Genomic DNA, 15,292 nt, shown 5'->3' with positions numbered 1-15,292 from the left:
ACTCTGATGCTCTGTCCTTGCTGGCATTACAACTAGTACTGCAGTTTGTCTCAATGCCTGCCCTGATCTGGGTGCAACCTCTGCATCTCAGAAACCATTCTGGGCAGACTGGTGTTTCTGGAACCACATCCACTGGATCATCCTCAGCCTCTCTTCCTTCACTGTGCTCCTCAGGACTCAGAGCTTTTCTAAATCTCTGAGAAAGTGAGAACACTGCTACAGAGGGGATCAAGAGTCTTGCTGGAAAGGAGCAGGAGCAATAAAGTCCAAAACTGAGAAGTGCAGTGATTTGTGAGGACAGAAGCCCCCTGGGTGAACACCAACATAATTTTGACCCTACAGCAATTACTCAAGCAAAACCACTCTTGACTTATAAAGAAACCTTGCCTAAGTAAAGATGACAGCATTGGTTTAATTTTCAGCAGTGATTCCCATTAAGCTTTGCTTCCACCAGAGGATATCTTTCTAATGCCCAAAGGAAGGGAAATATCTTCAGCTTTCCCTTCAGGAATTCAACCTAAGTCAACATGATCTTAGGAAATGAGGAATCAGTTTACTGCAAAAATATCTGCATTTCAGACAGCTGAGAACAGAAATCCCATTTGTAAAATTACTATTTGAACCATGAAGAGTCACTCTAAGGCATAATGTCAAAGAGTTTCTCTGATTAGGAAATCTTATCAGCTCTTTTTGATGCCCTAGTCATTCCCATTTGGGCTTGCAATGCTTCTTTTTCAGAGGTAACAAGCAACTGCAGTTCTCCCCCCCTGTTCCCACCAGATTAGTGTAATGACCCTGGAAAGGAGGAGATTTCCAGAGAGTGACATCGGAACAATAAATGACTTCACTGTACCCACATAGGTGAATCCCTTTTGAAAACACTAACTGCACAATTCCCATTCTTCCTAGTCAGAACTTAGCCACATAATTTCAGTAAACTTCGAGTGCTAACTCCTCTTAGCTGTTTTATTAGCATTACGTCATTGTCATTTCGGAACACATGACAGGTGGAGGATGATAATTTTTTTTCTCTTACATTAATTAAAGTAGTATCAAAACCAGTCCTTATTTTGCTTCATACCTGAATATCCCTCGAGACAATTACAGACAAGCTGTGCAGACTGGGAGTCCTGGTAACAGGAATGTGCAAAATACCTATTGCTTGTAGGCGGCCCTGGGCACATGCATGGGTGGCAGGGTTCTCCATCCAGAGGGTTTCCATAATAGCCATCCATGCACCTGCCAAAGCAGTCAACACAAAGCAGGACAAATTGTCAAGTGCTTCATGCAGGTGAATCAATTTACATGTATACTTTGAAATTAATATTCCAGATCATTGTAATGCTATCTCCATCAATTGGTAGAGATATTTCAAGCTTCAAAGGTGTTCTAAAATGGAAAATCAGAGCTGCATTCTCAAAATCTGAAGCAAAACCAAAAAGCCATATGTTTTCCTTTCAATAAATGTTTGCGAAGACTTTCACCTACTCTGGAACAATTTAAAACTGAATGATTATGGTTGAGGGGTTTTTGCAAGACAATGGATATATATATATATGCACAATCCAGTCTTCATAGAAACTGAGTAAGGTCACAATGCCCTTGAAGGAGACGAAAGAAGAAGAACATGCTCAGCAACAGACGGTTCAGGATGTAAAGGCAGACAAGAAAACCACAGCGAGATGCGTGAAGAAGAAAAACAAAAATTAACTGAAAGCTTAAAACACATGCACAGAAGGATTTAACCAATCATGTATTAGCTTGAGGCATGAACAATAGAACACAGTATAAATATAGCTTGCTTTTTGCAATAAATTGGCTTCACTTGATCACATTGATCATGGCGTGATGTCCCGTTCCTGATCCTCTGCAGATTATGATATGGCATATCACACATACTCTGCATAGGTAGCTAAAAGCTGCCATATAAAAATTCTGTATATTTACCTATCAACACATATATTCATCTATTTCCATCCAGACACACAGAGTGGTTGGCATGACAGTAAAAAGTGGCAAAAAAGGCAAAAAAGTGGCAAAAAAGGCAAAAAAGCAATGATTCCTCAAGTATACTCAGAGAATACTGCATATTGTAGATGTAACATATGTATTGAGCCATGCTCTGTCTGACATGTTCTGCAAACCTGGGGTAATGGCTCCTTCAAGGTGCTGGTGGCTGTGCTGTTACCCAAACTGGTGGGGGCTTTTGGGGCTCTCTGGGGGCTCAACCACCCTGCCTACCACTGCTGCCTCCGCAACCCAACCCCCCACAGTCCTGCAGCTGCAGCAACAACAACCCAGAGGCTTCTCAGTCTTTGATCTGTTTTACTATGGGAAATGGAAACATTATTATCCTCCCCTGGGAGAATAATCATATAGCCAAGGAGATCCTGCAAAGCCACAGGGCAAAAAGTGTTTCAGTCTCCCATTTTTAATGTTTGCCATCTACAAGTAGAACAGCCAAACACTGTATTGTCTAAAACCACTGCAGGAAAAGTTCAACAGGTTTCATGAAGAAAACCTCTTAAAAATTAATGACAAGGTATAGTCCAGCCAAACCAAACTAAGCAAACCTAATTTCAATGTCCATGTTGAACTGTGATACTGCTGCCAGTGTACAAAACAAAAAAGAGGAGCAGTGCTCTGAATGAAGCTGGAACATGTGGGAAAAGTAATTTTCCGGTGACACGGAACTAATATGACCAGCAAAGAGGGCACATTTACCTACACTCCTTGAAGGTAATTGCAGGTATTAAAATGAGTATTCAGCACAATATTCAGCCTCTTGGCTAGCCTCATGCTGAATTTTAAATTTGAAAGCTGGCAATTTGGAATCTGGCAGGAGTGAGTTTATGTCTCAAATGCCTTCTTGCAGGTAGCCCACTGCAATGCTGGGTGCATGCCCTGCCTGCAGTCCACCCACAGGCATCGCATGCACATTCCCACGTGCAATAGGTAATAGCAATGAAATAGGTACCTGACATTCAGCAGTTTCATGTTTACATGTCAATGACCTGTTAAGTGTTCTGCAAACCTGGGGTAATGGCTCAACGGCCTGTTAAGGTCATTGATGCATTTGTAGGCCCCCAGCTGCACAGGCACTTTGGAGACCAGCAGTGTGTGCTGGAGCCTTGCAGCAGTGCCCATGAACTGACCTCTCGCAGTGCCTTCCAGCGGTGAAGCCGCGGCACTCGAGGCACTCTCCGGTCCGAGGGTCGCACAGCTCCGCGTGGCCATTACACGGGCAGGGACGGCAGTGGGGAAAGCCAAAGTAGCCGGGCAGGCAGCGGCTGCAGCGCTGGCCATCCACGTCCCGGCGGCAGGAGCACTGCCCCGTCACCTGGTCACACAGCGTGCTCAGCGAGCCTTGCGGGTGGCACTCGCACGCTGGAAAACACCGAAAGCAAAGCTGGTCCTTAAAGTGTTCCTGCCACCCATCTCATCGCTGACGCTGCTTAAAGGCAGCAGGGATGAAAAATTTGTTATTCGTGGGAACATTTTTTGTATGGCTTGACACATAATCCGGGATTCAAAGCCCTGAAACATTGGGGTGTGCTAGTGGTCCTGGTAGCAGTGCTGGCTGCAAGGCACTCACCATAGCAGCCATGGAAGCCGAAGCCGTAGCTGCCTGCAGAGCAGGTGTCACAGCAGCGTCCCATGACGTTGGCTTTGCACTGACACTGGCCCCCCAGCTTACTACAGCTGGCATTCAGCGACCCTTGGGGATTGCACTTGCATGCTGGCAAGGAGAAAGAAAATCAAAACAGGTTTGGTTGTCAAGGAGTTTTACTGCTCTCATCAGCTTGCAGGTTTCACAATTTAAAATAGGTAGGAAAGAGTTTGATTATTCTTCTCAGGGTTCACTAAACTGATGATGCTATAGTTTAGATCATTTGATGGTGTAGCACCAACAGTGATGGTATACCAGGCACCAGCACAAGTCTTGGTGTTGCAGTTGCCGCATTCAAGGCATTGCCTTCAGCACACATTTGGGGTAAGACAGAAATGGGGTAGCAAAGTGTAGATCCAAATAGAGACATTGTGAAGTCTAGAAAGATTTGCTATAAATCTGCATCTAGCTGAAGCACTGGACATAACCTGCAAGCTGTATTTAGTCTGCATCTGTGTACTGTTTGTTTTCTTCTGGACACCTTGGACTAACTTGTTGAGTGAAGATGCTCTGCTAACCCCCAGAGGATGTTTGCCCAGGATGCTCTGGAAAGTACTAGAAAACCAAGGTGTCACATTTCATTGGGAGAATCTTGTCACTTTAGGAATCAGGCCAATAGGAAGTTATCACATCCCAAGCCTAAATGAGGGGTTCACTGGTTGCACAGCTGTGACCTCATTGCCTGAGATTAAAGTGAGGCATCAGTGCTAAAAATTGCCCAATCCGAGCAGATGCCATCACTCTGGAGGCATTGCTGCTAGGCTCCCTGAAAGAAGCTGGCCACCAAAGTTGCCCAGAAAGGCCCCTCCTGTTACTGGAAGTGCAGAGAAGTTCCATTTCTCTGGGCCAAGTACTTGGGAAATTCCCTGAGCTGCTGAGCCCAACTAATGGTGGGTCCAGGAAGCTGCCTAGGAATTTCAAACCCCACCTGCTGCTGCCTTCTTGCTGGAATATCAAGGTTTACTTGGTGAATCTCTTCCAGTACACCAACATAAGTACCATCATGTCTGGAATCTTACCAAGGCATTCAGCTGGCCTACAGCATCTAAAGAGAGGGCTTAGAAACTTCTCTGTCATTTAACAGCAGCCAGAAAAGAAGGAGAGTTAACTGCCTTGGCCATATGGTAAAGGCATCTGATTCAAATGCTTTTCAGAAGACACAAAAACACTGCCATGGTCCCTCTCATGCTGCTCCATGAAGCCCATCAGGAGTGATGAACTCTGAGATTCATGCCACCAAGAGGTATTTGCAGCACACACAGCATTCAGTGGGATATACCCTGCGCATGCATGGATATCACATGCTGGCCAGCTTCACTTCTACACCACTGCAGGCTCAGAGCTCTACAGTCAACATATCCTACAAACCCAAGGGAAAGCCAGCAACTGCCCAAAAGGGCTGCCTGTGCAGGCTGGTCCTTACCGACGGCGCCGTTGTGGATTCGGGCTGACAGGCTCGCTACGAGCCGCGCGCACGCTTCGGGCAGGACGTGAGGCCCAACTTCAGATGCAATTTCAACGCAGTGATACTTCTGGTACTCATCTAAATCCTTTTCACTGCACAAGTTCTCCACAGATCCGATTCTGGGAATAAGTCCAAGCTTTGTCGTTAAGAGAGAAAAGAAAATATTTTTGCTTAGATATATTGAAAAGCAGAATTTCCCACATTCTCTTAATGTGCTTTCCATTGCAGTGACAGAGGCCTGGAGCACTGGGTTTCCAAATCTGCAGTTGTGCCATTCTGTCATCTAAATTCACATTTATTCTCAAGGTCTAAACATTCCCTGAGTTCTTCAAATAAGAGAGACTGTGTTTTTAAAAATAAAATTATAATAAGACCTCTGATATATGCTCAGAACTGGTCTTGCTGTGCTGTGTTAGTGACTCCAAAAGCAGTGTCTGGCCAAAATTTTTACTGGTATTACTGTGATAGGGAAAAATCAGCTAAGGTTCTATGTCCAAGTATAGCCAGCCCTTGCCTGGTCCACTTCTACAAGAATAATAAGAGAAATAGACCTAAAAGTATTTTCAAGAGAAGGACCCAAAACTAACACCCAGTTCCTGACTTGATGGAAACTTGCAAAATATCTGGAACTGATTCCCAGGAAATACAAGACTTATTTTACTTTTCCAATATAATCCTTAAAAATATCCACGATTCAAACAAATTAGAGATATTTTTAAAAACCTAAGTGATGAGGAGCTGTACAAATTTATATCCATAGCCACAGCATCTTATCAGCACATACATATGGACTGTGTTCATAATCAATGAGCAACAGATAGAGATACATGCAATGCATGCAACAAGTGTGACTTGTATTGCTCCATGAAAATTTAACCAGATACAATTCTGCCTTTCCATACAAAAATATGCAAACAATGCCAATGGAGAAAAACAGAAGCTGAATTTCTATTAAAACACACTATACCTTATTTAAAAACACTTCTAATAAGTCTGTAAAAAATAGCACTGTGTATAAATACAATCTCAAGGGACTTGTGACAGAACTACTCACTGAGTCAATCAAGATGAATGATTTTGCCTTTTTGTCAGAGGCAGAGAGCTGGGAAAAATACACATCCACAAAATATTCTGTTCCCGGCTCCAGGCAGACTGGGGTTTGCAGAATTGCAATCCTGTTTAGCAGAAATGAAGCACAGTTATAGCCAGGAGTCAGGACAAGGCAAGTTTACTGAATGTTGTGAGCTCTCCCTTCCTCTGTGCCTGCAAACGGATGCCTGCAGCCTTGAGCAAGCCCTGCTGCTGTGAGGAGCACGCCCAGCCCCACGCTTGCAGGCTTTGGGAAAGCTGCAGGACTTCTGCCAGATGATTCTCTAAGTGCAATTTAAACTGAGGAGATTAAACTGAAAATGGCAGGTTTTACTGCTTCTAGCAAGGGGGTTTGCAATTCACTGCTCATATTCATCCTTTCCTGTCCCTATTTGATCAAGACATTGGTCACATCCTCTTAGCTTCTCTCTATTCTTTACACAGGTCCAAGCTGAAAAGCTGGTTTTGAAAGTAGACTAGGACAGTGAGTTTAACTCAATAGTTCCTTTCCATTCTGATCTTCACCAGAGCAACCAACCCTAGCTGGATCTCAGGCTGCCCTCCTGGGTTTGGCAAATGTTTGCCAGATTAAGGGCTGGGGCACCAGACTCTTCCTTAGACCCTGTGTAGTATTGTGGTGTGCCAGCAACAGAAAAGGCCACGCATGTGTTTCTGATGTTCCCACTATCCCACACATGTGTTGCTCTGCAGTGCTTCAGTAAATGATTTGTACACAAAAGATCTACAGGCAAAAAGACAGCAACAGTCAGACCTCTTTGTAGCTGGGAGAGGCAGCTCATGTGGCTCCTGTGAAAGGACCTTGTTTTTGCAGTGTTGACCTGACAAGATACCAGCAGGCTGGATGGCAACACTTGCAAGCCAGTCTTCCAAGAACTATAAACAAAAGACAAAAATTCTGGCTATATTTTGTATCTGAAAAACCTGCTTTCTCTTTGTAAGTGTTAAATGAAAGCCATGTGAGTCACTGCACACTGCAGTGACCAGACAGACTTTCTCTTTATTCTTTACAGCACTGAAAAACAATGTTATTGTGAAAAATTCATTGTATTTGCAATAGATAATGAAAAGCAGAGCTGGAAATGGGACCTCAGCTGGTTCAAATGGAAACATCTCTGTTAGAGTCATTGGAGCTGTTTCTTTTCTTAGCACAGTGTTTTTCTGGAGATGTCCTTTAGCTGCCTTTTCACACATCTAATAAGAAATAGTAAACATAAAAGACTTTGTATCAAATGTATTTAAAACCCAACTCTTCAATCCTCAGACAGAAAAAGCTACCTCAAACTAGCCCACTGAAAAATTGTTCCAATGTTTTAAAACACTGGGAGATTGTTTTGCCTCAGAGTGCTAGTCAGAGAACAAAACACAATAGACAGCAGGAAAATCTTGAGGTGTGGGGCTGTCCCAGAGAACTGCAAAAGAGTAAGGAGTTTACAAAAGCTGGTACCAATGAAACACTTGCGTGTGTTTTTGGAGACATGGGTAAGGACCTGAGTTTAACCAGATTTGGATTAACAGATTTCCCTAGACATGTCATCATCATTAAGAAATCTTCTCCAGGCAAAAAATAGTAATTTGGCTATTGTTCTACAATTTTCACACATCTCAGAGTCCAGATGGAACAACTGGGAAGCAGGGTGCCTGCAAAAGGCCTGGATAAATATCTACGCAGATGACTCCTGCCTGTACACGCTTTACTGCCCAAAAAACCCAGCTAGGAATACATGATGCTTGTCTAAAAGGAACTGCATTTTCCATGTGTTTGATTTTTGAGTAAAAGTCCAGTCCAAGTAAAGCTGCCAAAAGAGAAACACTCAGAAGATGAAATCTTGGCCAATGCTTAGAAAACACTTTTAGTGCAAATTTTTCATATTTGAGTGGAAAGGGTTAAGGGGGTCAGTGGAGAACATATTACTTGGTTGGTAAGGCAATTTGTTGCTGGGTGAAAAACCAAGCAATTTTAATTTTTAGTATAAAGAATAGGACAAGTTGCTCATCCTATTATTCACAAAATAGACCCTGCACCTATCACAACACCACAAGACACACAAGACATCACAAGTACCTCAGGCTCATAGCGAACTGTGATATCAAAGTCCATAGCAAAGGGAACATTGCTGATGGCAAATCTGAGCCCAGCTCCGCTGGGAACGCGGGCGAAGCCGTGTCCTGTCCAGGTGACAGCCCGGCCAGCGCTGGGCTGCCGGAACACCACCGCCACATCCGAGTCCTGTCCAAACTGCATCGCACCCTGCAGAGACACACAGGCATCTTCAGCAGCACACAGAGTCAAATTACAACTGAAACAAAGCCAGAAAAAAAAAGGAAGTATTTCTGCCACATTGTTTACTTATTTCAGCCATCAGTCTCATTTTCTGAACAAGCAATCTAAGAACTCTCCCAAAGGTAGGATATTTGGGGGCCCATGTAAAGGAAAGGTTCCTATAACTTTGCAGCAACAGCAATAAGAGGGACTAGAATAATCTGCTCACCTCTGAATATTTGGCATCTCCAAACATTCACATTGCAAACCTTAACAAAGTAAGCCTGATTTCATACATGGCTGGACCATTCCATTGTAAGCTAGATTCATAAATATCAGTACTTACAAAGGCTGCACTTAAGTGCAGGAGGTACCATGCTAATGTCTTGGTAAACTTGTTGAAAATGTCTTGCAACCAAAAAAAAAGTTTACCTTTCATAAGGCCTTTTCTCTTCCAAAAATTCATGGAACTTGAGTCTACAAAGGCACCGGACATAGCAGAGCAAGTCTGTCAGCGTGAATAATAAAATGTCCAACCCAACTGTGTACCAAAAAATTGATTTGCGTCAGGATTGAAATGTCTAAGACTGCAAATCCCATGTGCTCAGACATTTCCTCGCCCTTTGTTACAAAATAAAATTTTATTATTTGGTGTAAACTTTAGTAACTACTCAAGTACTAAGTTACCTGTTCCAGTCCAGATTTCCTTACAGTTCGTTTCTTGTTCCTGTTTAACACAATCTTTCCATTTTCAATCATGAACTCATAGCCTTTCTTCTGGAAGTAAATGTCACACCTTGGAAGAGTGCTTGGCTGAACCTATGAAGTAATAAAAGAGGAGCAGCACTGTGTCAACAATGTTGAAGGGTGGTAAGCAAGTAAATGAAAACCCACATTCTTAAAACAAGATCTATTCTCGCTGGGAGAAACTCTAAACTGTGGCTCAGCAGCTGCTGGAAATCTTTTTCCCTCACTCCTTTAAAATTAACTTGCACTTTTCCCTCATAAGCTACGTCCCAGACATCTGTTTTCCATTTAATTATTGGACTGTAGGATAATTGCTGATTGTGATTCTAGCTAAATATTTGTGGATGCAACATGCAAATAAACATTTTTTTTATTATTCCTTATCTATAATTTCTATACATGTCAGAGAAAAAATGTTAGCAAAAGCATAGACAGAGGAAGGGATGCATTCCAGGCTTGCACTCAGCATGGGCAACAACTGCCCCCATGTTGAAAGGGGGGAAAATAATTAATTTTTCTAAAAACATTACAGATGGATGCCAAATTCTTGAGGAAATTAGGCTACAATCAATGCCGTTATATAAGGCAGCAGGAATTAGTCCAATGGAGCAGAAAGTAATTTGATTCTTCCCTTGCTGGAGATTTCCAGAAATAAAACATTTCATGAGAGATATTGGCAGCTCAAATACTTTAATTTAAATAATTAATTTTATTTCTCTGATTCATGATAGACCAGCCTGCACTTGAGAAGCAGCAAGGTGTGCTTTGCAGGTCATACCATGCTGTAGTGACTGCCCCTTTCTGACAGCCACAGTTATGGAATAGCCATGTCCACGAAAAACAAAGACAAACTGACAGTGGCCATGGGGCTGGTTTTGCATTTTCCTGCTAAAGAGCTGCTCCCCAGGCACGGGCTCTCCTCCTCAGCCTCAGCTCCCATGTCACCACTGCAATGATCCCCTCTCAGTACAACACCTAAAAATCCAAGTACCTACCAGGGGTGCAGAGCCAGAAAGGGGCCTTGCATGCTCAGCTTCATAAATATAGTAGTCCAGGGGCAGAAAGAAGAATCCTGGAGCTGGCTCGTTGCACTGGCGGCTCACGATGTTGGGCAGACACTCGCACTGACCGTCCTTCGGAGAGCACCTATGGGAGGAGTTGGAAAAGGGAGGACATCAGGGTGGCACAGCTGGGTCCTCACAGCATGAGGGCAGCTCACACCCACCCTTGTTCCATCTTTGCTTAATTTCTCCTGTTGCTGGATTACCTCCATCACTAAACTTCTTCCGATCGTCCACCTCCAGTTTCTGATGCTGGATTTAGTCAATGCTACTTTTCCATTACTTCAGAGTTCACAACCTCCTTTGTCTTTATCTGTTCCATACCTGAAGCACTGATCCTTTTGTTTCCTGAGCATCTATTCCTGTATCATTTCTTGTTCTTTTTCTATAAGAATCACTGTATCACGATTCTTAATAATCTGTCACCCACAATTATGGAGGCAGGACATGGATCAGAAGGACTGATATTGAATGTTTTCATATGCTTACAAGTATATTTAACACACCAGGTGATTTACCTGCTCACAAGGAGCTGCTCTACAGCATGGGACTATGTGCTCCTCTGTCTGAAGCCTAAAAGCAGTAGTAAAGACCCCTGCCCAACAGATTTTTGGAGGAGCCCAAATGAAACCAACCTTTCTTCTAAAATGATACTTTTTAAATAGGACCCAGAAAAAAAAATCTAGCATTTAAGGTAGGAAGCTAAGTTAAAAATCGGACACCTCTGACTTCTAATTTCTAATAATATTAGGGCCTCTGGTTCTCTCAAGGCATATATTTTATATTTCATATTAAACACATCTAGGCTTAACCAGATTTAAGGTTGGCTTCAAAGGAAATAGGTAAATCCCCTTACCACAAATAAATTTCCAAGATCTCCACCCAACTATACACTGTAAAGTGTGAAGTATATGTATATGTGTAAAGGACTTTGTATATGATGAAATTCCATCTACATTCTATTTTCCTATCTGTACTGTGACTGTATTAACCTTACCAGAAAATCTAGCCTAAGAGTTTATAAAAATTAAAGCCAAGAAAGAACTTGAAGAACTTACAAGTTATTCTGGGATCCACCAATATCACAGTCACATGGAGAACAGCCATACAAGCTGTTGCCAAGACCCCAATACCCTGCCTGGTATAAAAAGAAAGGTTCTTTTATGGCAAAAGTTTAAGTATGCAAAGCAAAACAAAACTCGTTCTGCTGGATGAACAATGGAGCACTACTGTGCTTGGCCACGGGAGATTGTTCCTCTTACTGGATAGCAGGGGTGCTCAGCCACTGCAAGAGGCAGATATTTACCACCTGTACAAGCAAATTGCTCTGTAAACAGCTAAGATGGATCAAGGGCATTTCCTTTCTGGGAGTGCTCCTCCCCCTGCAATTTGATTGCACAAATACTTGGGAGCAGTGAAAGAAAAGCAGACGTGTCAATGCAAATTGGGAGCATACAGCTATAAAATTATTTTGAATTTTGACTAATTGTTTACTTTTCTGGCAATGAAAAGGTGTGAGATGGGTGAGGAGACTTCCACAACCACATGCAGAAGCGAAATAAAAAAACTGAGTACATACCAGGCATCTTTCACAGCGCTGCCCTGTGGTGAACCTCTGGCAGAGGCACTCTCCCGTGGCAGGATCACAGATGGAGAAGGGCAAAGTGCCCAAGGGATCGCAATTGCAGGCTGCAGGGACAGAAAAGTGCAGTTACCTCTGCAGGGCCCAGTGGCAGCCCAGGAATGGCATTTACATTAGCTGTGGCATCAGCATGATAGGCAGTCTCCATCCTCCACACAGACACTCTGCAGATGAACGTGCCCCAGCAACCTCCAGCCCCTCAAACTGCCCTTGGAAATGGACAATTTCCTCAGTGGGTGCCTCTCTGGGGGAGCAGAGGCACTGGCAGAAGGCCTCAGCAGTGGTTTGCCAGGGGCTGTGTGCTGATCTGCACTGCAGTCCTTGTGTGTGGCTGAGCACCTGGTGTGGGCATAACGTGCTCACAAACCACGGTGCACCTGGGCAGGGCTGGGATGTGCTTTCACCAAGCCTTCCTCAGAGGAATGCTTGGCTGGAAGTTCTTTTGGCAAGGCAGCAGCTCCTGTCATCTCAATATCCCTTTTCAATTAAGTTGCATATTTAATAACCCTTCTATTAACAATAGCCTGATCTGTTATATTATATTATGCATTCTGAAAGTGATTTTGCATTGTTTCAGTCTTCGATGCTGCACCAGAAACCTTGAATTTTGTTGACGTTAAATTACAGTAGGCAACTGGGTATTTGTGACTCAAGTAGAGCATTAGTGTGTGGATCTGTGCATTCAGCTTCCTCCATGCCTCAAAAAACGCTTTGGAAAGGAGACTAGCGGGGGGGGTTTACATACGCTGGCAGCCCAGGGGGTCGCTGCTGCTCAGCCCGTGGTAGTTTGCCTTGCACTTGTCGCATCGAGCGCCCTCCACGTTGTCCTTGCAGGGGCAGCGCCCCGCCACCGTGCCCAGCGCGGGGTCCGTGCGGCTCTCGCACACGCCCTCGGGCAAGGTCCCCGCGGGGTCACAGTTGCATGCTGCAGGCAGGGTCAGGGAGACACACAAAAAAAGCACAGGTAGATGTAAGCATGAAAATGCAATTACAGAGCTGCTGGTGATCTGCCCTTGCCTCCTTAAGGACTTTTCATGCCAATCAGTTGCTACAATTAAATAATATTCTATTGGAATATTATCCCAATATTACCGGATGGAACGTGCCTGGGCTCATCTGACCCTTGCTGCTTGACCAAAGGCGGCAGCTGTGGTGTTTCACCTCAGAGACACCTTTGGCTGGCTGTATGTTGCAGCTGGCACTTGGAACAAGTCCAGGCAAGCAGGAACTCAGGTTTTACCTCTGATGGAAAGGCTTCAGGCGAGGTGAAGAGGAAAAGGAGATGGATTCTGCCGGAGGGTTAATCCAGAGTTTTATTCCAGGGTCACAGATCTCTGAATCTTGGTAACGGCTCCAACAGAATGTCGACCGCATGGTCTCCGTGTCCTTTTAAGCTCAGGGGGAGGGGAAGGAAAGGGGCAGGTATGGCACCAATCAGGTGGGAGGGGGGGAGTCTCAGGGGACAAGTGACACTTGGCTAGGCCAATGACCCCAGGCCTGAGAAGCATCTTTTGAATTTTAGCCAATCACACGACGCCTTTGCTGGAATGTCAAGCTTGATGGACAGCACTTATCAGGAGCCAAGGGGAGGGGAAGGGAGAAGGTATTGCCACACCTGGGAAAGGACTGGGATAGCTAAAACAGGAAATTGCATCACACTGCAACAATACTTGGAGTGTTTTCTCCATCCTATGTTAATAATGAATTTAGGTCATCTTTCAGAAGAAGAGCTTTCATGTTGGAAAGATTATTTTTCTTGCATATGGCAGGTATCTAGCAGAAGTTATTTACTCCTCCCATCATTTCGGAGCCTCTTCTGTAATCGCTGAAGCAACATCACTACTGCTATTCATATTTATATTGACCTAATTCAAGAACAATGATAGCTTTGCTGGATTTCTAAGCTCTGTTTAGCAAGGAGCTGGAATATGGAGCTCTTTTCACAATGCCGGTTGGAGCATACTGGCATGTAGCTACTTAGTAGGGCAGTTTGGATGTTATAGGTTTGGTAACATTTTTACAACCATGTGGACATTAAATCATGGGGATGGCCATAGGGCTCAGAGCAAAGGGAACCAGAACTGATAGTATAGGGATAAAATGTTTCTAAAATCATGGGATATTCAGGGGAGCTGGAAAGAAAGGTTGGGAAAATGTTAGGGTAGGCCCTGGAAAAATGTTAGGCTTCACTGGATCATGCAAAACTGTACCTGTATAATCATGTAATGACTATGATAAATGATATGATTGTTAAATGTGATGATTGTTTGGTAATTGGGTATAATTATTGCTTAATTGTAACAAGAATAATGAGAAATTATGTTTGGAGGGTTTGATGGAAATTACAAGAATCCATGCTTGGATGAAATCAATGCATACAATAGAACAATATAAGTTTAATAATTAATATGTAGCTATATAACGATAAGGGTATAACAACTTGTTCATCCCGAACCCATGTCAGGTCAGATTTGGGTCTGTACCCCTGACACCAGAGCTCTTCAATAAAAGCACCTGCATACAATCATTCCATGGTTATGGGTTCCTAAACACTAACAGAACAGCCGTGGTTTGAGTCACTCGTACAGCAGTTAAAAGGGAAGCTTACGGAGGCACGGCCGAGGGTCTGAGATGGCTTTGAGCGGATCCTGGTAGAAGGAAGGTTTGCAGGTGTCGCAGTGCTGGCCGGTGGTGTTGTCCTGGCAGTCCTCACAAACGCCTCCGCTGACCCCACCGCTGGCCTGGTACACAGCCATGTCAAAGTGGCACCTGCTGGAGTGGCTGTTGCAGTTACAACCTGAAACCAAAGCAAACAGGGGATGTTTCACACCATGGAAATGCTGTGCTCTGGCCACATTGGTGTCTACAATTAACACAGGGTTACTGGTTACTTGTATGATTCCAGTGCCCAGCAAGATTATTCCCAGGCCTTGTGTCTTACAGCTGGGGGAAAAAAATGGAGTCCTCAGACAGAACTGTATCCTAAACTTGGAAATGCAGGTGAGTGTGCCTGATATGCAGTGGAGAATACTTCTCTGCTGAAGAAATCTCTAGCTGAATATTTGTTACAGATCCTAATATATTATTCTTGTGTATACTGCATTACTCATTATTGTGGAAAGGAATAATTTAGCCTTGTCTAAGTTCCTTCACTCACATGAAAAACACTGTGCAAACCAATAAATGATCTTTTTTGCATTAGCTGCTTTTTCCCCTCTTTATTGTTTTTTTTTTTCTGTACGAAGAATAAGAACATGAAACAGCTCTTCCTCTTGCAGGATAACACAGCACCTGTGGATGCAGGAATCTGTTTTTCTGGATGAGGCATGAAAAAGTC

At 43.7% G+C, this 15,292-nt stretch overlaps 1 protein-coding gene across 3 annotated transcripts in view; it reads right to left on the bottom strand.

Moving 5' to 3' along the window:
* The window catches only part of LAMB4 (laminin subunit beta 4), a 43,747-nt gene that overhangs the window by 17,417 nt on the left and 11,038 nt on the right, over positions 1 to 15,292 (bottom strand). For all 3 annotated transcript variants that reach the window (XM_030960414.1, XM_030960413.1, XM_030960415.1), the window contains exons 10-22: positions 14,564 to 14,752; positions 12,701 to 12,880; positions 11,893 to 12,002; positions 11,372 to 11,451; positions 10,248 to 10,398; positions 9,193 to 9,324; positions 8,308 to 8,493; positions 6,997 to 7,118; positions 6,190 to 6,310; positions 5,094 to 5,271; positions 3,596 to 3,739; positions 3,156 to 3,387; positions 1,082 to 1,239 (exon numbers count right to left, since the gene is read on the bottom strand). In XM_030960414.1, the coding sequence (XP_030816274.1) occupies positions 1,082 to 1,239; positions 3,156 to 3,387; positions 3,596 to 3,739; positions 5,094 to 5,271; positions 6,190 to 6,310; positions 6,997 to 7,118; positions 8,308 to 8,493; positions 9,193 to 9,324; positions 10,248 to 10,398; positions 11,372 to 11,451; positions 11,893 to 12,002; positions 12,701 to 12,880; positions 14,564 to 14,752 (1,983 nt within the window). The remainder of the gene's footprint in view (positions 1 to 1,081; positions 1,240 to 3,155; positions 3,388 to 3,595; positions 3,740 to 5,093; positions 5,272 to 6,189; positions 6,311 to 6,996; positions 7,119 to 8,307; positions 8,494 to 9,192; positions 9,325 to 10,247; positions 10,399 to 11,371; positions 11,452 to 11,892; positions 12,003 to 12,700; positions 12,881 to 14,563; positions 14,753 to 15,292) is intronic.

Source organism: Camarhynchus parvulus, chromosome 1A, assembly GCF_901933205.1.
Source record: "Camarhynchus parvulus chromosome 1A, STF_HiC, whole genome shotgun sequence".
NCBI classification, from domain to species: Eukaryota; Metazoa; Chordata; class Aves; order Passeriformes; family Thraupidae; genus Camarhynchus; species Camarhynchus parvulus.
Note: the sequence above shows the minus strand (reverse complement) of the source record. Positions and strands in the feature narration are given on the sequence as shown.